The 25,524-nt window shown below is 45.4% G+C and overlaps 1 protein-coding gene and 1 long non-coding RNA gene across 14 annotated transcripts in view; one reads left to right on the forward strand and one right to left on the reverse strand.

Moving 5' to 3' along the window:
* Nucleotides 1-25,524, forward strand: part of LOC118509435 (four and a half LIM domains protein 2) — a 107,397-nt gene that overhangs the window by 68,679 nt on the left and 13,194 nt on the right. For 9 of the 13 annotated variants that reach the window (XM_036050036.1, XM_036050028.1, XM_036050035.1 and 6 more), the window contains 2 exons: nucleotides 19,955-20,155; nucleotides 20,260-20,434. In XM_036050036.1, coding sequence (XP_035905929.1) covers nucleotides 19,955-20,155; nucleotides 20,260-20,434 — 376 coding nt within the window. Of the gene's footprint in view, nucleotides 1-491; nucleotides 2,202-8,438; nucleotides 8,515-15,743; nucleotides 18,241-19,954; nucleotides 20,156-20,259; nucleotides 20,435-25,524 lie in introns of those variants that run through there. The other 4 variants (XM_036050042.1, XM_036050039.1, XM_036050041.1 and 1 more) reach the window with 4 other exon arrangements.
* On the reverse strand, nucleotides 6,826-9,790 carry LOC118509440. The gene is made up of 2 exons (XR_004905883.1): nucleotides 8,524-9,790; nucleotides 6,826-8,052 (listed from the first exon to the last, which is right to left on the reverse strand). It is a non-coding gene; the product is annotated as an uncharacterized LOC118509440 (long non-coding RNA).

Here is a 25,524-nt window from a genome sequence, read left to right on the forward strand (position 1 = left end):
GCGGTACCCGGACCATCCCCCACTTCATGCAATCCAAGTCTCCCTCGCCCTATCCGGACGGCCAAAGTTACGTTGCGCACGAGCGGCCACCACTGGCCGACATCTCGAACCGGCTTGTACCGCTCGTGCCTGCCGCTTCCGTATCCTATCCCTCCCGACCCCGGTCACCGACGCCCTACGACGAGCCCGGTTCTTCCCGCGAATCAACCCCAACCTCCCCGCCACTAACGTCCCTGGAAAAGATCCCGAATGGTTTCGTTTCACGCGACAGTTCCATCTCACCGCATCCGGTGCAGCAAGAGCGGCAGCAGCTGCCACGGCCCGCCACATCATCTCCGTCACCATCACCATCGCCATCGACATCACCAGCACGTTCGTTCGCTGTGAGTACCGGTCGGGGGAATGATGAGTCGCCGGTTCGGACCATCGCTCCGGACCATCCTCCCGTGCGGGTGAACCTTGTTCTAAAGCTCGTTTATCTCGAATTCTAGGGAGATCTCCGGCCCGGCAGCGCGTCTGCGTCGGTACGTGGAGTGACTCCGGTGAGCGACGGTCGGATGCTATCACCGCTGGCCGCTCTCGAGGTGGACGCCGGCACAGAAGGTGACACCGAGGGCGAGAACGATCAGTTGCTAGCGGTGCCAAGATCACGGGGCGCCTCGTCGGCCCGTTCCAAATCGTCGGCCTCCTCGTCGTCGCCAGCGCCCCGGCGCAAGTACAAGGAGCGTAAGCGTGTCGCCAGAAGTCTAACGCCGATCGACTACGATCAGACGTTCATGGACAGTTTCACTGATCAGCATCTGTCCGTTACGCCGTCCGAGCTGGAAGACTACATCAACAGCATGGAGGCGATCGATTTCGAACCTCCGCCACTGGTGAAACCGCCCTACCTCTATCCAACCGCACTTCCTAGTCTGGTGCTGACGGACGAGCTCGGGACCGATGCTCAGTTTCACGATGAGATGTCATCGAAGTCTTTCTACGGCCAGAGCCATCCACACGAGGGCGTCACACTGAACCACCGGGTGAGCTACGTGGAATGGATCAAAAAGTTCCCCGACAATCAAACGAGTCACTTGGCGCTGGAGGACTTTGACAGCGACGACGAGGAGGTGGAAAACATTACCCGACAGGCGGAGGGCGAGAAACCGCCGGTGTTTCCGACCGGCGATGAGCCAAAGTCGGCCGGCAACTCACCGCAACCCTCGAAACCGGAAATGCCCCTGACACCCAACAATGTGGGTGCACGAGCATTGAACGCGGACGGCAATGAGTTCCCGGTCAATCTGACTCCAGCGTACGCTACCCCATCGCCAGTGTCGCTTGCATCGGACCTATCGGATCTTTCGTCCCAATCCTCCTCACAAACTACCCACCCAACCCAAACCCTTTCCTCTTCCCTTGCACTTGGATCACCGCTACTGAACAGTACGCACCATAACACGTCAGAGCACCATTTTACACCGATTGCTTCACCGAGCGAACAGACAAACGAGTGTATCTCACCGCTTTCGCCACTAGCATCGCCTAAACCGTCAGCACAACAGACTAACACACTACTGCTACCGAGCCTTACCGTCCCAGTCGTTGCGTCCCGGTCGCCCTCGGTCTCACCCCTACCGCTAGACATATCACCCGAGGAGCTGGTGTTTGAAATCGGACATCTCGATGGGTTGATCTTTGAAGCGAAAAGTCGTGAACCGACACCTTCAAGAACTCCGAGCCGTAACGAGCAGCCGCCACTGCTCAGCCCGGATGAGCTGGCGTTCGATATAGGCAACATGGGCGGATTAATCCTCGGGCCACCGAGCCGCAGTGTATCGCCGGTACCGCCAACACCACACCCATCGCTAGACTCTTCTGCCTCGTTTTCGCCTACCTCATGGGATGCTGGCGAGCATCAGAACTCTACAGTACATCCAGCAGTACACAACGAAACACGAAACAACGAATAACGAACAGAGAACTACACGACTACACAACAAAGCCACACCAACTTCCCACAGAACTGGAACTAGATAGAAGGGCAGCAGCTACTTACAGATACGCCAGAATCCTACCGATGGCTTCCCGATCCCCTCTGGCACACTGAGTTTCGCTTTGTTGTAGTTGTGGATGAGTGTTGTTTTCTCTTTACAATAAAACTGAATTAAATTACGAAAGAAACGGTTCGGTAAATAGGGACCGAAAACTAACCTCAATTTTTTCAGTTAATTCTTTCACTAAAAAACGGGTGTGTTTGCAAACGTAATTCTAGAGCGATAAGCGTATGATGAGAATGATGTATCCGTTTTGTTTGTTTGCGTGTGGTGCGTTTGTGTGTGCGTGTGTGTTAACTCTTGGCTAAACATTTGGCAAGCCTTCCACCCCGTCCGAAGGCTTTCGTCGTCCGGGACGGCCGTTGACAATTTAATTAACGAAATGAGGTAGCGTGGACACATGAGCCTAGGCGCGGTCGCTTGGGCCACTAGCCAAACTTTTTACGCTTCATCAGCACAGCAGATCAACCGTAGCGATCGTTGTCTGCCATTCCGCAAATAGACATCAAGCAGGTTGCGTTCAGCGAGCAAGAAAGGTGGTGTATTGTGATTAGGGTTGGTTCAAGAGCTGTGTTTGCAAGGTGCAGCAGCAGATTGTTGTCGTCCTCCCGTGGCCAAAGGGACAGTGGGAGGCATAGATTAAGTGAGCAAAGCGGTTGATTTTGCAACAATTATTGCGCTGTTCTGCAACGGCGGGGCACGTCAACGTTGATCGTTGACGGCGTTGGTATGAAGGTGATTTATACAGTCGTCAAAAATGTTGGACAGCGGGCATCCTTTCACAGTATAATGGCTTGTTACATCGTAACTGCGCAGATTTTGCGCTTTGCTTACATATAGTCGAGGCGCGTAGTGAAAGTCTTTCGAGGTAGTTTTTTTTGTTGATAATTGATAAAAAATGAATAAGATGATATTGTGGTGAAAATTCAGAAAATTGGTTTCAATGGCAGTTTTATAAAATTTAAATTTTCTTTTCATAGCTGTACATTTGCTTGGTGGCAGTCGGACTATTCCTCGGTGAAGAAGTCGGAGATGATTAGGATCTTTCTGACTACTGGCTAGAGCCAATCCGGCTTTTGTAACAGAAAAGATTTAGAATGTTAAACGACAGCCAGGATCCCGTCACACGACGCTTTTTGAAGACCCTCAACTATTCTAGAATCTAATCCCCCTTGGCGACCCTCAACAGAATGAAGGAAGGAGGCCCCTAACACGTCAAGTCTGTTGACTAGGGCAGAGTTGGAGGCTAAGAGAAGATATTATACGAGGCCAATTGTGAAGCTCGGAGTTCCTCTAAATGATCAAGATTCCCAGGACCTAAAATCAGATTTCTTCAAGAAACCCCTTTGACCCCCTTGAACCTGCTCTGCTTAGATCCGCCCATAGACCTGGTGGCTTTATAGTTTGATTTTGTTATCTCCAGGGGATAGAATATGCCGCCATATGGTGGTGAAGAAGATTCTGGAGGTAGATTCTGTGAAAGGTTTCAAATAATATTTAGATCTTTGAATTGTCTGATGGAATCCCTCTCTCTTCTTGGCTTAACGACCTCTTAAGGCCATGCCATTTCTGTCTTAATAGATTTGATGATCCTTAGTAGTTGTATCGTCAGTCCTCACTACGGGAGAACAGTCCGAATGGGATTTGAACCCCCTGGTCCTGCCGTATGAAGACCAGTGCCGTTGTCGCCTCTATCACAGGGGTGTGGATCTGTTTGGATTAGTTTTATTTTTAATGCTATCCAAAGTTGGTCTACATTTGTATTGGGTACACTTACTTATTGAGGAATCGATACATAAAACAAGCGTCCATATGTTTCAAACAATGCACAGTTCGAGATGATAACAATCTATCACTATCGTGTGATTTGTAACGTTTATTAGCATCATAATTACATTTTGAGGTCCTCTAAGAGGAGTTTGATTAAAATAAGATGAAATAAAGGCCATTTGATGTAGTTATCGCTGCTAATGATGCCTAATGACCGAGTTTTAATATTCCATTCCGTTTTAGTCTATTTTTTGGCATTACAATTTTTTGGTTAAAATATATTTTAGGACAGTCAGTAGCAAAATAAATAGCCCTAGAGGTATCTTTTTTCAAACTTACCAATTAATTACAATGAGTTCAACAGCGTTTCTGACTGCATCGCACCGCCAGCTGGTATGGCTTTGGAATTTAGCGTAATTTTAAACTGTCCATCACAACACCAACGACAACACCTTCACATCTGTTCGAATGAAGTTGACCACAACGCGCACCGCCGACAGCTGGCTGGTTTTCGGTAACATTTCGGTTGGAAGGTTCGTCTGTGTTTTTTTTTTGCTTCTCTTACCGTCGCTCAACTCGATAATTGGCAAACGTGACTCGACCGTGGATCATTCCGTTGGCATGTTCTAAATTCCACAAAACAAATAAAATTGGATATTGCTTCAGCCAACGCTCGGCAGCAAAAGTATGTGTGTTGTTCCACCTTTAATGTATAAATAAATCGTGAATCAACCCTGGGCGAATCTACCTGGCTTCGCTGTGTGTGTGTTGGATTGTGGGAGGCAATTAATTGATCCATAAATCAAACACGAACTGCACTCCGATGGTGTGGTGCGTTACAATGTGCCCTAGTGCGAGATACAGATACTGTGGCATAATAGTTTGCACAAAGCTCCTGTACTCTGCCTTACCGACCTATCTGAGCAGACTACTGATCGGGAGCGAAACGTTGGCAGAAATGAAATGTCACCGGAAGTAGCAGAGCATGGAAAATAGCTTCACGCCACGCAACTGCAACTGCGATGCTCTGTCACATTTTGGTCGTGGCAGTCGTTTCGATCAAGTCCACTTGGCTGGCGGCATAAAAATAGCGTCCACCATCTGATGCGCCTAATACACTCCTTTAAGTCTAATTTTAACCACATGACGGTCACCACTGCCTAGCCGCGGGACACACCGACTGGAAGTAAAGGGCACACTCATCGTGTCGGGAAAATATTTTTCCAATCGATAATTTTCCCTATCTTTGTTGCTGCTTGCAAACAAAACGCGAGCGAGCGTATGGTCGCACCGGACATCAATCGGTAACGGGATTAACCGGTGGTCATAAATCAGTTTTCCACACACTATTCCGTTGGCCGTTGGAAAATCCGGCCTAATACGTAATCCGGAGGAATTTCCATCAATTTGCTGCTGCTGCTGCTGATTCGAAGCGGTATTCATTTTCGGTGAGCTAATGAGCGTCCATCGGCATCGTAAATGGATCGGGAAAAACTCGCTGGGTGTTTATATCCGTTGGAAATTATTAGTGTTGCCTTCCTTCTTGCCTGTTTTTCCACCAGCCGGGTCAGGCAAGAGTCAAGAGGTTATAGAACGTCACGGACTCATGGTTACCGGCTGATGATCGAGAATTAGTTTCGGTTGGCCTTTACGGTGGAAGATGTATTATAAAATTTTCAAAATTCCATCCACCTTTAGGTCCACTCGCATCATCAACCAGCGTTGGTTGAGTAGGCTTCGGCCACTTGTTTCCCTTTTAGCGGATGCGTAGTCAACTCTGTTTTTCAGTCGCGCACGCCACCACTACCGCGATTCGATTCGATTTCCCTTTGGTTTTCCTTCTTCTTTTTTCGCTTTCAAATCCTCCCAATTTCTGTTCAGATTTTTGTCGCACACGCAGATGGCACGAAAATGTTCATCAATTTTGCACGGGCACGACGCCTACCGGACAGATGATTGCGATCGTGCCGGGTGCATAATGTGAAGACGCGCGCGCCTGACGATCAACGGGCCAGGAAAAAGCGCCAAAGAGAGAGGGAGAGAGAGAGAGAGAGAGAGAGAGGTGAACGGTAGACTCCACTCGCGAACAACGGGTCCTGTCCTGCTCGCCAATGCACTCTTTCGTTGGTATGCGCTTGGAAAAGGCGGCCATGTGGCCCATTGCGATGCCTGTCGTTAGCCATCCATCGCGAAAAACCATGCTCGATGGAAAGCTGGGGTGGATGGAAGCGTCGTAGTTGAGAGGGAGTTAAAAATTTGGTTGATTTATTGTTTCGGAAATGTGCCGCACAGATTTGGTTTTCCCTCGGCTAGGTGTGGTAGCACAACCGTGTGAACCTTGCCGGGCAGGCGAGTGAGATGGGTTACATGTTGGTGGAAGTGTTGCTCCAACGCACTTTTCTTAAGCCGAATGTCGAGCAAAACGCATCGTTGTCGGATTTCCAATAAACAGGTCATGGGAAACATTTTGGTTCCTTTTTCTATACTCTCTCTCTCTCTCTCTCTCTCTCTCTTTCTCTCTCTCTCTCAGCTCATTTGCTTTGTTGTGCACGGTACAACACCTTACAGTTGAGGTCGGCACCATTTACTACCCAGCTGCTGTACCATTACCCCTTCATTTTTTGGCTTCTGTGTGTGCGCTCGCTCGCTGATTTGTGCAGTCGTCGGGCGGGCAAATGTTTGGAAAAACGAACATCACCGACCTTTATGCTACAGTAAACTGATCCTATTGCGCGCTCGGTTTGGCCGTAGTATGGCAGTACAAGAGATTGGGCCAAACGGGGTTTTCTTACAAAAAAAAAGAAGAGATGCAATTTTCAGTTGCGCAACCAAATAGTATGGGCGATTAAAACGGTACCGTAAACAACGGGCGCTTTTCCCAATTTGTGGTAATGTACACAATCGAGGTGTATTTGAATATAAATGGAAAGAAAATAAAATAAGGGGAAATTTTACTGTTTGAAATTTGAACACAAGTTTTGGGAAATGAATCTGTGTTAATAGCAAGAGCGTAATGTCAACTGAGAATAGTTGTTTAATTTATTTTAGTATTAGAATTTCAGGAGTTTGAATTGGCTTGGCCTACTGCAAAAGTCCTAGATATCTGGTGAACGCATCAACGCATCAATTATGGCCTGTCACGGTACCTCTGTCTATGCTCATGTCCATGGACATCTCTGAGTAAAGAGACTTTACGGGGTGACTTGTTCTGTAGTCATTCTCATTACAAGACAATTGTCAAATTCGCTGAGTCAAATGATGAGATTGCCGTACAGCTCACAGATCTCATCATTGTACCGGATCCTCCATTATCCTTCCAACACATAACAGAACAAAAATTCTTCTTATCATCCTTCATTCGAACGCAGCTAGGATAAATTTAGGGAAAACTACCTTTGGAAAAGTTCCATTGCTCTGTGGCGTTGGGCAGCACTATTACGAGAAATTGTCCATACAGTTCCAGCTTCGATTCTCCTGACAGATAATGAGAGTAGATAAATTTCCTTAGGCTATAGTAGCATCGGTACGCGTCTGCTGACCTAAGATGGGTGAAGTTTTGGACGACTTTAAATGTAGTTAGGTGATCGCAAATTCTATTTCTTTGGCTCTAAGCCCTCTAAAGATGACTTGACCTGCCATTTTACTGGTTTGCTCGACTTAGTGTTAAACGCAGCTAGATAGCTAACCATGTGTACGGGGAGGCGGTCCTGATGGGACACAGAACCGCTCCAATTGCAACTTCACCCTCGTGGAAATTCGCATTTGAGTAATGTTTTAGCCACGTTTAACTGCTGCAGAAGGTGTGATTTTAGGACAGGTAAAAAAAAAATGCTTATAGACGAGGGTTCTGAAAGATTCCTCGTCCGCATGTCTCGAATGGAGCTTTCGAGTGCTAGGTTGAAAAGACCTTCTACACCACACTGTTGCTCGTTGCCTACGTTTGATTATTAACAAGTCTGGGAAATTTTGCTGAATTTCTAAACTTAGAGTGATTGCTCCATTGTATACTTTTATCCGCTTGGTTTTATATGGGTTTTGACAGACGACCTTCCTTACAATAAAAACCTTTGCCGGTCTAGACGAAGCGCTACTCGCAGTGTAATTTGATTTTACGAAAAATGCTGCTACGATAATAGAGCTCCAGCTCTATTGATCCTCCAAAGATCCTCCAGCACTCTATCTTGTCTGTTTGCTGCTTTGTCCTTGTTCCGGAGGCATGCGTACCTTGAAAACCTTGTAGGCGCTAAAATTAGGTAATAAATCAACATCTAATTTTAAATCAAAATCAAAATGAATCAAAAATAATTAGAAAAGGCTTAATGAATTATTACAGGGCACTACAGCAATTAACGTACATCCCATTCGATCAATCTAAATCAAAAGCGAAAGTACTACGACCATTGTCGCTAATATCCCATGAAGAGTTGTTTTCAATAATCGTTTGCGTTTTATACGTTGTTCATGTTGTTAAACACACTAACGCTTGATTAGACGCCTCAAAACGACGTACAATTCAATTCCTCTATCATGTTCATCCGTGACGTCTGTACTGTAGTATATCACCTAGCAAGCAGCCAACTGACACAAACTCATGTCTTTTTCTTCTTCTTCTTATGTTCTCTTTCACAGGTAAGCTATACTAAAACAGTACCGCAACCAATCCTCATCATCATCAGGAAACCATCCCAAACAACAAATCGCAAAGGTAACAAACCGTCTGTGTACCGCGGTTGCCCAACTAATTTTCTTCCCGGTTTCTCGAACGCTTGGCGTGTGCACTCGCGGCGACATTCGACCCACATCTGTCAACGCGCACCATTTCCGTCAAATCTATTTCCGATTCCGACGACCCATTCAAAAAAAGATGTGTGTGTGTGTGTGTGTTTGTTTCGATTTTCTCCAACACAAGAGGCCAACGGTTTGGGTGTATTGTTGTTAACTAGCAGCCAACTTTCTTCGCCTCTTTGCACACTACCATTTCCAATTTTCCCCCTCGACTTGGAGTACTCGGCGTGTCATCAGTACCACTAACAAGCTGCCTTGTACAGACAGAAGTCGAAAAGTAATATTTTTTTTGCGTGTGGATTTGCTACGACTTTAATTTTTATCATCTTTTAAGAGCAGCACCCCGGGTTTTTGTGCCCTACCCTCTCCTTCGACAAGTCCGACGCGCACAGTAAACCACAAGTGTCCATTGATTTATGGTCGGTCGTAAAGGCGCATCAAAAAACCCTGTGACTTGGTCGAAAAGTAGCATCGTAAAATCGTTCGTCTTTTTCGATTCGATTTGTGTGCCGCACCATCGCAAATGGTATTATGTGCGGCGGTGGTTTTATTTTCCCTCGGTAGCCCTCACAACACACAGCCAGTTGAGTTTATTTTTATTTGGCTTAAAATTCTTATCCCGGACCCACGGTTGGGCCACCGAAACCGATAGCGAACCGTGCCGGTCGTTGGTGCAAACTTCCCCCGCGAAAAACAAGTGGCCATTCGTGGCGTTTGACTGAATGTCGAACAGCAGAGGGGTTGGGGCATCGCAGACGCAGACGGGGATGGGATAATATTTATGCCCCAGCGTTTATGAGCCTCGTGCGGAAGGGCAGATTATTTATTTATCCACCACGAGATCATCTCGGGTGGTGCTGTGCTGGTAGCATATTAGCGCTACTAGTGTTGAACGTTCGTTACCGTTGTTCAATAAATTATCCATCCTTCGAGGGATTAACATTTTTTCTCGCCACTTTCAGCAAGCCTGACAAATTCGGCGAGTGATAAACAAAGAAAACCAGACGCTTGCTTGGTAATTAAGCGTGATTAGTTGGGGGTTTGGGGACATGCTTCTGTCAAATCGTTGTTATGATGATCCGATTTGAGTGATTGGTTGGTCAATCATTTTTTTTAAAAAAGGTTCAATTATTCCTTTCAATCCGTCTTCGAGTGGTTAAATATGAGTCAGCCTGTTATTTTAGTGCACGCTGTAGGAAGAAAAACCCCATAAACCATTGCTTCATACCAATGTGTTTGAATTCTGTTTTTTTTTATGTCGCCTCGCCTTCATCGCCCCCCTTATAGGTGACGTGTGAAAATTTATCAATTCTCTTCGAAACACCATGAATCTCTGGGGTGGCGATACGTGTGTGTTTTTTCCACGCTTTTTCCCTTCCTCGATAGAAAGATACACAACGCGTTGGGCTTGTTACTCGGAAACGCTTGTTTTCCACCAGTTTTCCGACACGACGTATGAAGTCGTTTTGATGTGTAACGAGCGCAAAAGTGACCTTAACCGTTAACGGTGGTTAGTAAAAACAACCCCCCTGCACACCGAGCGACAACAGTGACCACCATGCGCCTCCATCAAGTGTTGAATTTTTCGGTTTCCCAGCATCGTTGGCTGAGTTGTCGAATTTTCGCATCCCATGACGTTATCCCGCTGGTGTAACTCTGTGGAGGAGGGAGTTTTTTTGTTGTTGTTGTTGTTATGATGTGCATCCTTCCCTTTTTTGTGAGGGATTGATATCGCAATCGGGAAAATAAGCATACCGATATAACGGTGACGAACCTGCCGGTTGCTTGTTGTTTTTCTCGCACGCAGAAGACGTATTTTTCCGTCTTGAAATTCATTGTTAAATTAATGACGCAGATAACCAGCCAGCACTCTGGCGGTAAACATGCTCGATGACGTAAAGGCGAAAATAAAAGGAGTTTGGTGTGTTGTATTCTAATCGTGTCGCGGGGGGTCTGGCTTGATCTACAACGAATTAAACTACACTCACTTCCATGCGGGCATCATAAAATGAGGCATTGGTTTTTTTTTTAATTTAATTGGCTTTTCAAGTAACCATAAACTGGCAACGTAAACGAACTGTTTTTGAAATAAGTGTTCTTTAGTGATGTCATTAGATTGTGCATAAATAGAAAGTGAAGTTGTGGTGCTTTCTTTTAGGAAGATTTTATTCCTAAATGATTGAATGATTGAGAGAGATTGAGAGAGTGAGATCTTATTGAAGAATTTGTTGGTTAGAATCATGATCGTTAATTTTTTGTAACTCTTTGATGATTTAGAAGAATTTCAATCCTTAAGCAAGTAAAAACTAAAATTATAAATCTGCACTGAGATCTAATTCTCAAGCAGGGTTTAAAAATCCACGAGAGTAACTAAAGGTAACAAATATTTAGAAATTATTGTTATTACTAGCTTCCTCCATCTTTGTAGGCTCTAAAACCTCGAGAGGTATTCGTCTGCCTGGACTGACTTCCCTTGATTCTATTTTACCCGTAAGTGGATAGTTAGGCTTGCATACAGGGAGGCAGTCCGGATGGGATTCGATATCCGGTCGTGGGAAGACCAGCGCCGGTATTGCCTAAGCCACCGGATCTGTCACAGTCTAGCACAGTCGTCTGGCAGAAGCATCAACATCATGACTCGATCTTCATTTGGGCCTACCATGACACTTTTGTCCATGTTGACGGCCTAAAATTTCTTAACTGGCTGGGTTGTCCGATGCCATTCTCCTAACATGACCAGACCACTGGCGTACGGCGCACGTAGAGCTCGTTATCATAGTGGCTTCTACATTTTCTTTCTACACATTCGGGGCCATTAACTTAACTCATTCCCTTTATAAAAGGGATGAAGTTTAAACTGTAGAAGCGGAACAGACTATGGTTTGAACTTTTATATCTGATTAACGAACCTATGTATCAGCCAATAGCCATCTCTAGAGCGGACCGAGAAGGAATCTCTGTTTTCGATAATGTTTCTTGGTAACTTACAGACATTGCATAAGGCTTAATACCCTTGGCTTCAATGTTAGCTCAGAGGCTGTCTTAAAACAAATCAACGATGTAATAATTGGAAGACGTCCTAACGACCTGGCCTTCCTACTGGAATATGACAGGCAACACTTCCTAATGTCGTACTATAAAGAAGAAATAGTTGGAACTGTTGAAACTAAGTCTTAAATGGTTCAATCCCAATTTCCGGAATGTTTCTTTGGATCAATTTTTGAACATTTTTAACAGTACCTAAAAAATAGAAAATAAACCAAATAATTATTGAGCAGGATCTTCAACTTGTTGATCGTCTACTCCAATAGATAGGTTACTCAAAGAAGACCGCGTACCAAATCTGCAAACATCTGCACATCTTGAACTTTGAAATCCAACTGTCAATCCGTAACCATTCCGTATATAAATACCTGCCGTTTTCGAACATGATCCACCAGTTAGCTCTTCCTAGAAATCTAACCAAAAAAAGATTCTGTACAGATGACAACCATCGACAGCGCTCTCCGGACGATGACGGCGTGAGATTGCACTTGAAAAATGATGCCAAATCACGGCAGCCGGCACCCATCAGCCCACGAGGGTGTTTCATTACACAGGGTCGCCTTGTCGTTCCCGCTTTTTGCCTTCCTCGTTCTCCATCCCACACACACACACACACCAACTGCACGACTTCTCGCTATCTAGGCAATGTTTTCACCCGCCCAGTTTGGGGCCGCGTATCTCGTAATTATTGAAAAATGGTAAAACATGTCGACACATTACAAGCAGGTTGCTTTTGTATTTTCGCCAAGTTGTGCGCCCGGAAGGGTCCACTGGGGCGAAGTGTTTGCAGCCCGCGAATGCAGCGGGAAGTACTCTAGTTCTAGCATGGTTTGTCGTCGTCGTCGTCGTCAACACTGTCCGACGAGCGCCAATCCAACAGCAGCACAACGCTCCAAGGGCACCAGACACGCACAAGGGTTGGGCTGATAGTTTCCATGTTTCGGGCAAGGATGGCAGATGATGGGAGGATTCGAGTGTGTCTTTTTCACTTGAAGGGACGGACCCTCTGTTTGGAGTGAGGATTGTTGGGATATTTTGTCTGTTACTTTAAACAGTTTGCTCGGTGGTGTTTTTCAACTATCTTGCGATAAATGTTTGATACATAATGTTTTTGGTTATTTCTGGAAAGGGTGTTTATGGTTGGTAACAGCTGCACAAATTAGAAAATGCAAAGCAGTTCATTTCAAGCTTTCATTTAAGCTGACCGTTTCAGATGATATCACAATTGCAACCTTTAATTTGGTACAATTATTTGAATATGATTGCTCTGTTCAGATCTGGTGATTTGAGATCAATTCGCGATTGCTTAAGTGAGGGGTTTGCTATATAATATCTGCATGAAACTGGTGAATAACACTAGATTCTTTTGTTTGTCCCCAGGTTGGTCAAGTAAAATAGCTGAATTTAAGTGATACAAATGAATTAAAATATTAGTTTTGACACTCCATTCGCAAATGCGTAACCACATCAAAGGACCAATACGACAGAAACAGAAGCCGCCTTATGACGGATGCTGTCAAGCATTTTCCTTACACCACATGATAAGCGGTCATTAAACTCCTTGAGCGTGTGTTTGATTTTTCCTTACTTTTCTCCTCCTTCCTATGTCAGCTGCCAACGGTCGGGCGGCGATGCTAGCGCTCGTCTAATTATGCCGGTTACTTTTTATTTACAAAGCAACATACCCCGACCGGCAACATTTAAAATATCAAGTGCCCTTACCCACACCCTTCACCCACCCTCTGTAACACTCCCCATTCCTATCTGTAAAACGGGTTCGAAATGATGAGGGCGGTTAAAAACGGAAAATGGAACACACATGACCAGACGTGCGGGATGCGTTGAAGGAAAAATCACTTCACAGTTTTGTTGTTGCGTTTTCCTGCCTGCCTCTTCATCTCACCCCCATCCCTCCTTCCGACAGCAGCACGAGGGCCAATTGTTTCTTTGACCTCTTGTTGCTCGACGGACGTCCATCCTTCTCCGCCCAACCAACAACAACAAAAAAAAACACCTCATTGTCCCCAGCGCCACGAAAACTCAACCCGTCTGCCCCGTGTACGCTAAAACGCCACACGAGGATCACCAATGGAGGGTGGGGGGGGGGAAACTCAACATCTCGAGGAAAAACCTAGCCCCCCGGCACGGTGAAAGAGTTTTGTTCGGGTCGTGTGCAGTCACGAAATTATTGCCACCGGCTGACGAAAACCCGTCTTCCGCCGCCGTCTCTTGAGTCGGGGGAAAGCTTGCTCCCCTTTTCCGACACGGGCGCTAGAAAGAGATCAGAGGCCAGCGTGAAGCAGGACAGGCGGTGCATTTTCATTCATGAAACGTCGAGAAAATGGGAGAGCCCGTGAGCCGGTCTGCTGTAACTCTCGTGCTCCGTTACAACGTTTCCGTGCGATGCGCAGCAGCAGCAGCATCATCAGCATCAATTTTTTAATAGTAACGGGCGTAAATCCGTTTAGCGGCGCGTGCCAGCGTTCCGATCCGTCAAAGCGAGCGCCGACTAAAAATAACGCAACGGACGTAACACACATTTGCACGTCCCGGGTTTTTGTTTTGGCTCCCGTTCGCTGCGTGCGTTTGCTCGCGTGATCTCTGTCTGTTTTTCCTGCGCTTTTCCACGCGTGCACTGAGAGGGGGGTGGTGGGGGGGAGGGGGATGGACACGAGAGAGCATAATGTTGCGTTGTTGATTTGTTGTTCTGACTCATGTTGTTTTGTGTGTTTCTTGTTTACTTGGGTTGGGTTAGTTTAGTGCGCAGTTTTTGTATGGGTTTCCAGTTGATAAAGCAAAAATATTAACTCTTAAGGCGATGGTGGTAGATTATTAACTATACAGTTAATACTATCAGCTGATAAGTCAAAAGCTGCACTTAGACAAATACTTGCCCATCATAAATGTGCGATCATCTGTCAAATCCTCGGCTCTTGGTCATGTTCTCGGTCCTCGGTGAAGACCTCGGTGAAGTCCTTCGTCCTCGGTGAAGTCTTTGGTTCTCAGTGAGGTCCTCGGTGGAGTCCTCAGCCCTCGGTGAAGTCCTTGGTCCTCGGTGAAGTCTTCGGTTCTCGGTGAAGTCCTTGGTCCTCCGTCAAGTCATCACGTTCTCGGTCCTCGGTAAAGTCCTCGGTCCTCGGTATAATCCTCGGAGGAGTCCTCAGCCCTCAGTCCATTCCTCGGTTCTCTGCCAAGTCATTGGTCCTCGGTCAAGTCATCGGTCTTCAGTCAAGTCCTCGGACGCCTTATATAGATCTGTTCTTGATCGTTATTACTCATAGTTCTTCTGAACTCATAGTTCCTAAAGGCATAGTTCAACTTTTTGTTTACACTTCTTGAATTTAACTTCCATGTTTCCAAGCATTGTCAATTGAAAATCCCTATTAGATAAACATACCCGTAATTTAAAATATATTTCTTCAACAAGATTTTACTTGGGATATGACTTTTTCGAAATATTCAAGATCTGACGCTAATGGGCAAAATAAATTCATCACCATCACCACCTTAATCCTACACAAACGCGGTGCTACTCTTCGGCATAGTCGCTCCCATTCTTGCCCTCACGTACAAACACTGCTGGAACACTCCGGGCAAACTGCTATAGATACTGAAGACACTGCTGCTTCTGCTTCTTCACTCCATGCCACGTCCGCACGATCACAACAACCGAGAATGCGTCTGCGCAAACTCTAGTTCGCAGACTCCGCTAACCCGCCACATGACGTCGCCGTAATCTCACTCGTTTTGAGTTTCGTTTAACGGATGGAGATTTTCACCGTGCGGTACTCACTACAACGCCCGATGAAAATGTTCTGATCGGACCATTGAACCGGGTGGAAAAGGATCACCAACGCCCCAAAACGTGCGCAAAATTTTAAAACGGAAAACTGTACGGCGTACTCACTCTGGTCTGAGCCAGCTCGATATACACTCTCTGCCTTTAACGGCCGAGCCCGTTGCGTTTGTGGAGAACAGGAGGCCCAGGGGGGGGGGGGGGGGGGGGGGGAGACCGTATTTTCCGTTTAACCGAGTCGGTGGATGTGGTGGGACGGGTGAGAATGAGGGGAACCCGTTTGTGCACCCCAACGAAAAAGGCAGTCTGGCGTGAGCAGAACACGCACGGTTCACACAGTTCGCGACCAGCTTAGCTTAAACATAGTAACGAAATAGTTCTTTCCTCGCGCCGGAGACGAACAAGTGCTGCTTACTGCCAAATTAGTTGCCAAAAGCAACAAACTTTCAAATCGATATTTGATTTGAATTAAGTCTGAAGATAGAAGTGAAGATTTGTTCGTGAACCGCGTGGCCCTCGCACCAGTTTTCCAGTTTTTCCTGAGCCAGAAAGCGAAACCCCAAGCAAGCTTCACAATGGCCGACGTCGATGTAATGCGTACGCAGACGGTCGAGGTGAAGAAGACGCGCAAAGTGAAAAAGACCACCACCACCAAACGCCGCGAGTCGTCCGATCAGACCGGCGAGGTGACCATCACCGAGATGGAGCAGTCCGAGTTCGTCAACCAGAACCAGAACGCGCTGGAGGACAAGCAGGGGTAACGAAAGCGGCGGGTCTATATCGGTGGTCGGTGGAAATCATCATTGGTCGTCCTTGGTGTCTTGGGGAGTTTAACTGGGCTTTGTGTGGGTCGTTCCGTGTCCTGCCATGCAAAACTCGGCCCAGCTTCGCTCCAGGGTGTGAACAACGGCGAGCAAACCCTTATAAAGCGAGGGTTAATCGGATTACCCGAAGAGTGTTTGTGTGTGTGGAAGTGTGTGCGCTCTTGTGTGTCCAATGTAATCGATCGAGCTTCAAATAATGGCCCGTTGATGATTCTCGCACCCGTGTTTATTACTTTGCACGTCCGGAGAGGAGCGTTACTTTGTACCTCCAGACGCTAATGACTAAATTAGGCGCGTCAGGTCAGGCTCGTAAACATGGCCGGACATGAGTTATGAGTTGCGGAGCACGATCGGCGTGTTTCTTTGCGCCGGTCTGATGCGCTTGCCGCAGATACCAGATCCGATATCTTTTTGACCTCATCGGGTGTGCGCGAGATTCCACGATCACGGGACATGGGTTTTCACTCGACTGGTGGTGGCCTCGGTGCAAGTCGCAGAAGATGCACATGAAATGATAAAATATTACGTTTTTTTTCTCTCTTCAACGCCTTATATTACTACCAAGGTTGCTGGATACGAACGAATAAATTGAGGGCGAAATGTGACCGGTGACCTCTAAAAGGCCTGCTTCCTTTTTCTTCCTGTTTTAAAGGGAGGATATTGTTACTATAACTAGAAAATCTCAACTCCTTTATAAGTATATCTGAGTACTCTCCAAATTCTCTACCAAGAATTAAAATTTGTTCTATTTTTGGGCCCAATCGATAGGGATGGCCCCCTATCCCAAAAGTTGGTATGGCACAACATTTTATTCCCCCGAACCATATTATGCCGGGCCAAATGTTTTTCACTTATGTTTCCCATCATCAGCAGCATCAGCATTTTTATTTTCTGCTTTTGGCACAGTTAAAAAGAACGCGCCGAAACCACGCTTGCCCGAGCTCGTTCGCTGCCAACGAAACGCTCCACATTTCACACCGGATCGATGTGTTTACGTATTTTTTCATGCTTCGTTTTGGTTCCTTCTAATGGAAACAGAATTTGAAAACCCCGCTTCGCCCGCCCGATGACATTCGGGCGAAGTGTGAAGAATTTTGCATCCGTGGCCTATTCCTAGGCAGACGACAGACGACGGGCAACAAGGGGACAAGTGTGATCGGTGGGGTGGCGCTGGCCAAAAATAAATATCATCAAAGTGTGAATTCCATCCAGTTTTGCAACGAATCTGTCTCTCTCGCTTTTTTTTTTGCTTCAAGAATGATGCATTTGTGACTTGAAAACTCTCTGTTGAGATCTCCACCAAAATGAGGAGTATGAGTGTTCGCTCGACCGTATGCAATCTTTGATCGTCTCTTTTTCTGCCTTCAAAATCGGTCTTCCTGGTGGCTTTCTTCAAAGTTTTTGCTGTAGATGCGCCCTCCTGAGATACAACCGACGGAACGGCGGAAAACTCGAATGGAAAATGATCATATCGCGCTCGGGACCGATATTGACCGTTTTTGCACTCGGCCCGCACACATGACCGAATTTCGGTTGCGCACCAACCGACCGAATTTACCACTCCACTATGGTCTGTGTGTGTGTGTGTGTATTATGGGCCGACTATTTTTAGTATGATCCTCCTTTTCTTTCCCCCACAAAATAACGTAAGACGATCAGAACTGCATCTCGAGCGTGTGGGGGTGTGGAAGCGGCGGCGAGATGCTCTGAGTGCTCCGAGTCTGATTCAAAACAAATCTGCCACGGACTCTGCCAACTGGTGTGGTGAAAATGTTATGCTTCCTGGGGGGGGGGGAGATTCAGGTGTGGATGGGAGAGGGTAGGGGGTGGGAGTGGGAGCTCTTTTTTCGGGGGGTTGGAAGGATTTGGAATGTTTGAACGTGGGCGAATGTGATTAATGATGATGATTCCAGCGACCGTAACCAACGCCGATATGTGTACGCCATTCTCGCGCTTTCGTTATCCCTGCACTAATTGAAAGGTATTACATGAGTTGGCTTAAGACGTTTTGCTGTTCGTTTTTTGTGACACTGACCTAATATGCGTTACGTAAGGCATGATAAATTGTTTACATGACAATCTTAAGCTGTTAAAGGTATTGAAGTCGATATAGCGATCAGACATTAGCAAAGAATTACCAAAGAATTAATTAGGATTTAAGCAGAAAAAAATCTATAAAAAATGGTAAATTGTTCTAGGTGATGTGTTTATTTTATTTCAAACAAAATTGAAAAATTTACAACTAGTAATAAGGATTTGAAAACACACCATCAGAAGTTGTCTTCAGTCTTTTGGACTATTAAGATATTAGAACAAACGAAATATTACCAAACATTGAAAAAAATTATAAAAGTCAACTGTGTTATTGAAATAATCTTAAACTGTCTATAAATGTGTTCTATAAATGTTACAGTGTTTGTTTAAGACCGTGCCAACCAGGTGTCATGCGGTTCGAGATTCAACCATGATATGACGAACACTGATAAACACTGAATAATGTCCTATTAAGGCTATGAGACAATAGAATACCTTACAAATAATTAATTAGCACTTGTAAAGGTATAAAAATGATGTGTAAATAGACTTTTCAGTTGCTACATGCATGATGGTCTATTCAGTGTTCTAAACGTAACTTAAGGTATTTTATTTACTTATATTCCACTATGTCGGTACGCTTTCTTTTTTTTTTTTTTTTTTGAGATGACTTAGCATACAGTGACGGTCAATAAAACAAGACCATTTTTTTTAATCATAAAATTGAGATTCTGTTGCCTGTATTGAACAAACCGACATCGTTTTTTGTTTTGTTAAGTATTTGTTAAAGTTTTTAGCAATGCAAGGTCAGGCTGTTCTATTAGAATAAATAAAACATTGAAGATTTTGGGATGATGATCGTATTATTCGATCAATCAAGCATTTTTTCTAAATCTACTTTTTTCAAGTTTAAAGTAGATAAGGCCAAATATTATACAATCACATAAGACTATCCATCAAATTTAAAACTTTTTCACTTTTGATAATTTCTTACTTTCTTCTTTGAATTACAATTTTGTAATTCAAAAAGTCAGCGTTTGTTAGGTCGAGTATGATTTTGTAGATAAAATATGTAGTTGATGCTTCTTCCATTTTTTTATTGTGTTTTTTTTAATTCTAATCGTGCTGGCTGTATTTCTATTGTGGTATGATTATGTCTGAAGAAATATCAAAAGTAGTAGTTTGAAAATTTTGAAAGGTGTTGCATACAATGATGGATAATTTTTTTAGACAATAAATAATAATCATGAAACATAAAAATAACGGTTTAAAAGGATCTGAAAATGTTATGAGTATTAGGTTCAATTTACCTTATAATAAAAAAAAACACACTTAAAAATAATTATGAACAGACATAAGCAAAGAATTTAAGCTTTTATAACCATAATGGTAAATTTATCTATACGATGAATTATAAACATTGAACAAACAGTGAACAAGCACTTCAATAGACAACTGAAAGATCGACTAAAAGAGTAGAAAAAACACACAACAAATTAAATTATTCAAACAATCAGTTTATCTTCAATTATTCTCCTTGAAGTTATCGTATTAATTGAATTATTTGCATTTTGACCCACTTAATACTTCTATTTCTGAACAGCTACGATTATTTTACCGGTTTTATATTAAAACTATCTACTCTCTTCTCCCTTTTACAGCTTATTTTCAGTGGCGAGTACACCAAAGCTATGTCGAAGGACTGGCACTCGGGTCATTTCTGCTGCTGGCAGTGCGACGAAAGCCTAACCGGCCAACGGTACGTGCTGCGGGACGAGCACCCGTACTGCATCAAGTGCTACGAGAACGTGTTCGCCAACGTGTGTGAGGAATGCAACAAGACCATCGGCATCGACTCGAAGGTACAGCAACACGCTATCTATCTATCTCCCAGACCTGACCTTTGAGCGCAATTTTCTTCCCTAAACCTTGTACGTTTCTGTTTGTTGTTGGTTATCATCCGCAGGATCTCTCGTACAAGGATAAGCACTGGCACGAGGCGTGCTTCCTGTGCAACAAATGCCGCATCTCGCTGGTGGACAAACAGTTTGGCTCGAAGGCGGACAAGATCTACTGTGGCAACTGTTACGATGCCCAGTTTGCGTCCCGTTGCGATGGTTGCGGTGAAATCTTCCGTGCAGGTAGGTGAACGGGCTGTCGTAGGACTCTGCCGCTAGATTTGCGTCAGCTGGTAACAAGTCGATCGATTTCAAGCAACCCAAAGAGTGTGCTCCTTGGACCATCGCCATATTACGTTGGCGATGATTATTCAAAACAGTCCCGCCTCGTCTCGGGCAGAACGGGCGGGCGAGTAGGAGGCGGGCTAATTGCGCTACGATTGATTTGGTCTAATCGAAAAAGAAAGCCATCTGGTTTTCCTTCCACTTTGAGCGTTTTTGTGGCTATGCAAACCAGAGTGAACCAGCTAGCTCTGGGGGTTTATTTATGTTAGAGGTCACGTACATGAAAAATGTGGCGGCAGCCAGCGTTCGGCTCAAGAGGGATTAAATTGATTGAATTGTTTCATATACATTTTTGTGGTGCGTTTGGTAGTAGATGCCAGGGAAAGCTAGCTCAACGATAATCTCGTGCGAGATCTTCAACTACCCCATCGGGGGGTGCGTCATCACTGTGGAGTAGTAAGTCAAGTACTACTCCGTCCTGCCATTGTCTCAGACAGAAGTCTTTGCGGTGAAGTTCTTGTTTGCGAAACAATAAATTAAGGCCCACTGTGGCGGTATGGTGACATAACGAACAAGACTTCAAAAACACACACACACACATTTTCTTGTTGTAAAACGATGATGAATTGACCACATTGAGAGGTTGTCATCGAGCAACACGAACGAAACCGAGCGGTTGTACTGAGCTGAGGGTACGTGTTCACCAAGTGACGGCGAGGCCTTTTCAGCCTTTCTTTTTTGAGGTTTTGTCTCAATGTCGCCTATCTGCCTTGGGTTGTTGTAATCCAATCCGCAGCCACAAGTCACACAAAGCTGACCCTCGGTGATGGCTCCAGAAGGGACATGGCCGTTGTTGTGACCGTCGGAACAATTAAATTCAATTGGACTAAACAAAACCTCCTCAGCCCAGTGGAGCTGCTATTCGTTTTCTCTGTGACCTACAAAAAGAAACACGCAAACGGTCGTGACGATGCGCTCATCTTTCATCGCTCCAGAATGACCTAAGCAGTCTGTGATGCGCCCATCCGAACAAGATCGCACAAGTGTCTAGCCGAATGGTGTCCACAATAATTGTGTGTCTCTTGTTTGGTGAACCTATTACCAAGCGGCCATTACACCGCACTCTGCACCAAGTAAGGTTCGCTGACAGACACATAAATTAGTCAAATAAAGAGATCACACCTTTCGCGCGCCCCATTAGCCTTCACGTTCGCAGATCACCAACAATCGGGCACAATCGCTGGAGCGATCCCGCCATTATTGCTTCTCCGGTACAAGGTAAAGACACCCGGAAAGCGCACACGGACCCATGTTACAATTGAAGATGCTGACCCTCGGCGTATTGAAAACGGGCAGGCCTGGCGCATGTGGGCGATTTTCGTTCGCAGTTTAACTCCCGTCTGGATAGTGTGTTTCACTACATCCAGTTTGCGAATTGCGCTTTCACTACTCTGCTTACCGACACCACCGGATGGTCATGGTCGGTGGTGCTAAAAACGTGGGCCTCTGATTTTCAACACTGTTTATGACTTCTTTAACACACAGACCGCCCCCCACCCGATGAAACAATGGACATTGTATAGAGTCCAGAGTCTCGGCAAGACCACCAATTGCGTTACTTTTCGGGAGTTATCACCCATGTTTCCGCGGGCCGCGGCATTACAGTTGGCATCGTACGATCGAACTTTATTGCTGCATCTTTTTGTCGAGTTGTCAGAAATGGTACGGCATGGTAATAATGTTGCTTTATTTGTTCGCTAGTTTCTTCTTTGTGTTGGCAAATTGGTTGGCCGTCCGAGAATTCACATTGAAGCTGACCGGTTTATTGGGGGTCTCTCTGGGGTGGAACGCCTCTTGTGTGGAGTTAATAACGCCACAATTTTGTGGACAACTACGCTAATCCGAAAGATGTCAGTAAGCGTCGTATTTCTTTCCCGTTGTTTCAGAATTGCTCCTGCTGACCTTCAGTGTGTTTCAAAGTAAAATTTCGGTTTTGATGGAGCACCACGTGGAGCTATTAAAAATGGGTAAATGGAAGGTCCGTAAGACATAGACCGTTTGCCTATAATGGGTTTCGCGAATACGATCATCGCGCTCCAGAATGCGACATCTATGGGCACTTTCAATACCGTAAAGCTTGATACGCTCTCGAACGAACGCCCCATAAGCGGCAGTTTTCGAGTGGTCTCTTCTCATGACAGTCGCGGGTCATGCCATGAGTGGCGCGTGGGAGTCCATCTCCAGCTCCAGATCTTATGTGGACCAAAGTCGGTGTGAACGCCGTGTGTGGTGTTTTCGTCCGTTCGTGTTCGGATCGGAGTTCGATTTGTCATTGCTCTGGGCAGCACCAGCTGGGAGAACTAGCTGGGGAGTACACCTTGCGCCAAGTGCGTAGGTGGATGGTAGTAGCAATCAGCTCCACCCTCACTGATGGCTTTGTATGGGGGGGAATGTTTGTTTTATGCTGTGACTGATGACGAACTCCCCGTGGCCTCGTGCGGAGGATGTTAGAGACACGCGTGTTTGTCACGCATCCCATCCCATCCCTCCTGTACACGACAGAGAAAAGCGGAAGCGGCCAGTTCGCGTGGTACAATGAATCATCGGCCAAGAATTAGCATCTCAAGAGAGAGAGAAAATGGATTCACTGCTCATTCCACACGTCACGCCCTGCTTCGCCGATTAGCCGTGGTTGGCTGAGGGGTTTTTGCTCTACACGTCACACCCGCGATTCACGATATGAAGCGTTTGAAACTGATACAAACGCATCACGCATCGTCTACCACCACCGGCCATCCATCACCACAATGTGGCCTGTCAGACGTGAGCGCAATAACCCCGTTGGAGTAGAGGTCTTCTACATCTCTAAGCCCCGACAGTGTGAGATGAGAAGATTGATTGGGTTGGGTTGACTGCAACTTGAACCTTCCTCTTTGCGCAAGATGCAAGGTGGGTTGTGGAGCGCACATTTGCATCGCAAATGCATCGGATGCGTTTGCGCCACTTCATCAGTGAGGGATGCAAGCTCGCGGAAGAAGCGAAGAATGAGATGTCTGATTATTTCCTCTATCCCGTCCTAATCAATGTATATTGAACTATCGACTTGCTCTCCAAACCTTGACCAAAGTGAGTTTGCAATTAATTATTTACTTGTGGTCGTTCAGGAAAGCAAAAAGAGATTAAGTTTTCCTGTATTGATTTATCAAACTACTCGAATTCTAACTAGATTTTTTCCCCTTCTATTTATTTTTTGCCTACACTGAAGAAGAGGAAGGTGAGAAACAAATATTAGATAGACCAGATAAAGCAATTAATTAAACCCCCGCTCTTTTAGCAGTTTGAATTTTGTTTAACGGTCATCAAAAAAAAAAAAAAACATGGCCGGAAATTGATCATTTTTTTTAACAAGTTTAATTATTATTTAACGATCGCGATCACCGTCGCTATGGATTCATTAGTTTGTTACTTCTTAATAAAATTTCAAGCTGTTTGTTTGTTTCCTTTGCGAAGTTTCTTTTCCGCCACGATGATTTGTCGTCCACAATGGTCCACAATTTCCACTAATTTGAGTTTGAATTATGTGTGAACTGATCCATCACAATGTAGGTAGGTAGGATCGTCGTTCGTTTAGCTGCCATTCGTGCGAGGATCGTTTCACACAACGGCCCTTTTAAAAAGCCTTTGCCCTTTTTGGTGGCTACATTAAAACTCGTGTGTAGGTAGGGGCACAATGCTGACAGAATTATACCTTCTTACCATGGCAAGCGGTTCCACTGCTCGGGGAGTTTAGTAGGAAGGGTTAAGGTCAGGAACAAAGGTCTTATGCGAACCGAAACCCGAAATCGTAATTCCTACGAATCTATCCACCGCGGACAAAAGCGTGTGGGCCCACCAAAGTCGCTGTATGTGAGCTCTCCCTTAAGCTTGTCTTTCATCGACAGTTGAAACTTCTGGGTTTTTGCTGGTCAGAATTGTCGCTTACCGAACCCACCCCCGGGGGACAATTGGACATCTGGGTTTGATAAATTGCAATTTCAAGGAGCTTTCGTTCTAACGAAGCTGCTGATGATCCGCTCTTTTATGGAGTCATCATTTTCAGGTCAGGTTAACAATTGACCACAACGCACACGGGATGAGCTTAACCCAGTTTTCTTGAAGAAAAGGGTTTACTCCCTTTTTTTTTTCTGCGCTCACACCCTGCTGATGTGCTTTTTCTGTCGTCGGTAGAATCCTTCAACTAGCCGAACCCACACTGGCCCGTTTTTATTATCTTTGCCTACGTGCCAGACACCAATGCTAATCCGCATAGACACGCTCGCATAGACCCCTGGTGGAAGTGGTTAACTTTGAGCGCGACTGCACGTCGCTGTGGGTTTTGTGTGGCTTTTCTTCCCTCTTTTTTGTAAATTAAATGTTACTTCCTTCTTCCCACACCTTTATATGTCACTTTGAAGCCACGACGACGACCACGACGACCACTTGGACCCCTCAGATTCTCACGTTATCTGTCGGGTCTGCGGTCGGTGACGATAAGCACACTGAAACGGAACCGTAGAGCATGCAAATGCATGCGTGTGCCACCCATTTTTACTGAGGAGGAGTTGAGCTAACTTTCTACGCTTCACTAAGGGCGGGAAGCACAAATGACGTTTCGAATTCAAATTCAGGGGAGCTGAGCGTGGTTCAACAACAACACAAGACCTACCGTAAGCGAAAACAAAGTGTTTCCCATCGGCACCGGCACCGAAATTGTTTTCACATTATTAGCAGGCGAGAAAGCATTGGGACACGCGAGCCTTTTTTGCTGCTGTAAGGACCGACCGACGCGGAATGTTTGCATGTCAGAATCAATTTCCCCCAAGAAGCTTGACTCGCTTTTCGCTGGTTCTTGAAGCTTGAAGTTCACTAAGGAACGCGAAGTCTTTGTTTTTCTACATACGTTTTACCATTCGATTGTGGCTAGATGGTGATCACATCAGGGAGTCATCAAATGCAGAATTACGACTTCAGCAGTTGTGCCCATCCGCGATGCTACTCGAAATAAATTT

Source organism: Anopheles stephensi, chromosome 3 (genome assembly GCF_013141755.1).
Source record: "Anopheles stephensi strain Indian chromosome 3, UCI_ANSTEP_V1.0, whole genome shotgun sequence".
NCBI lineage: Eukaryota > Metazoa > Arthropoda > Insecta > Diptera > Culicidae > Anopheles > Anopheles stephensi.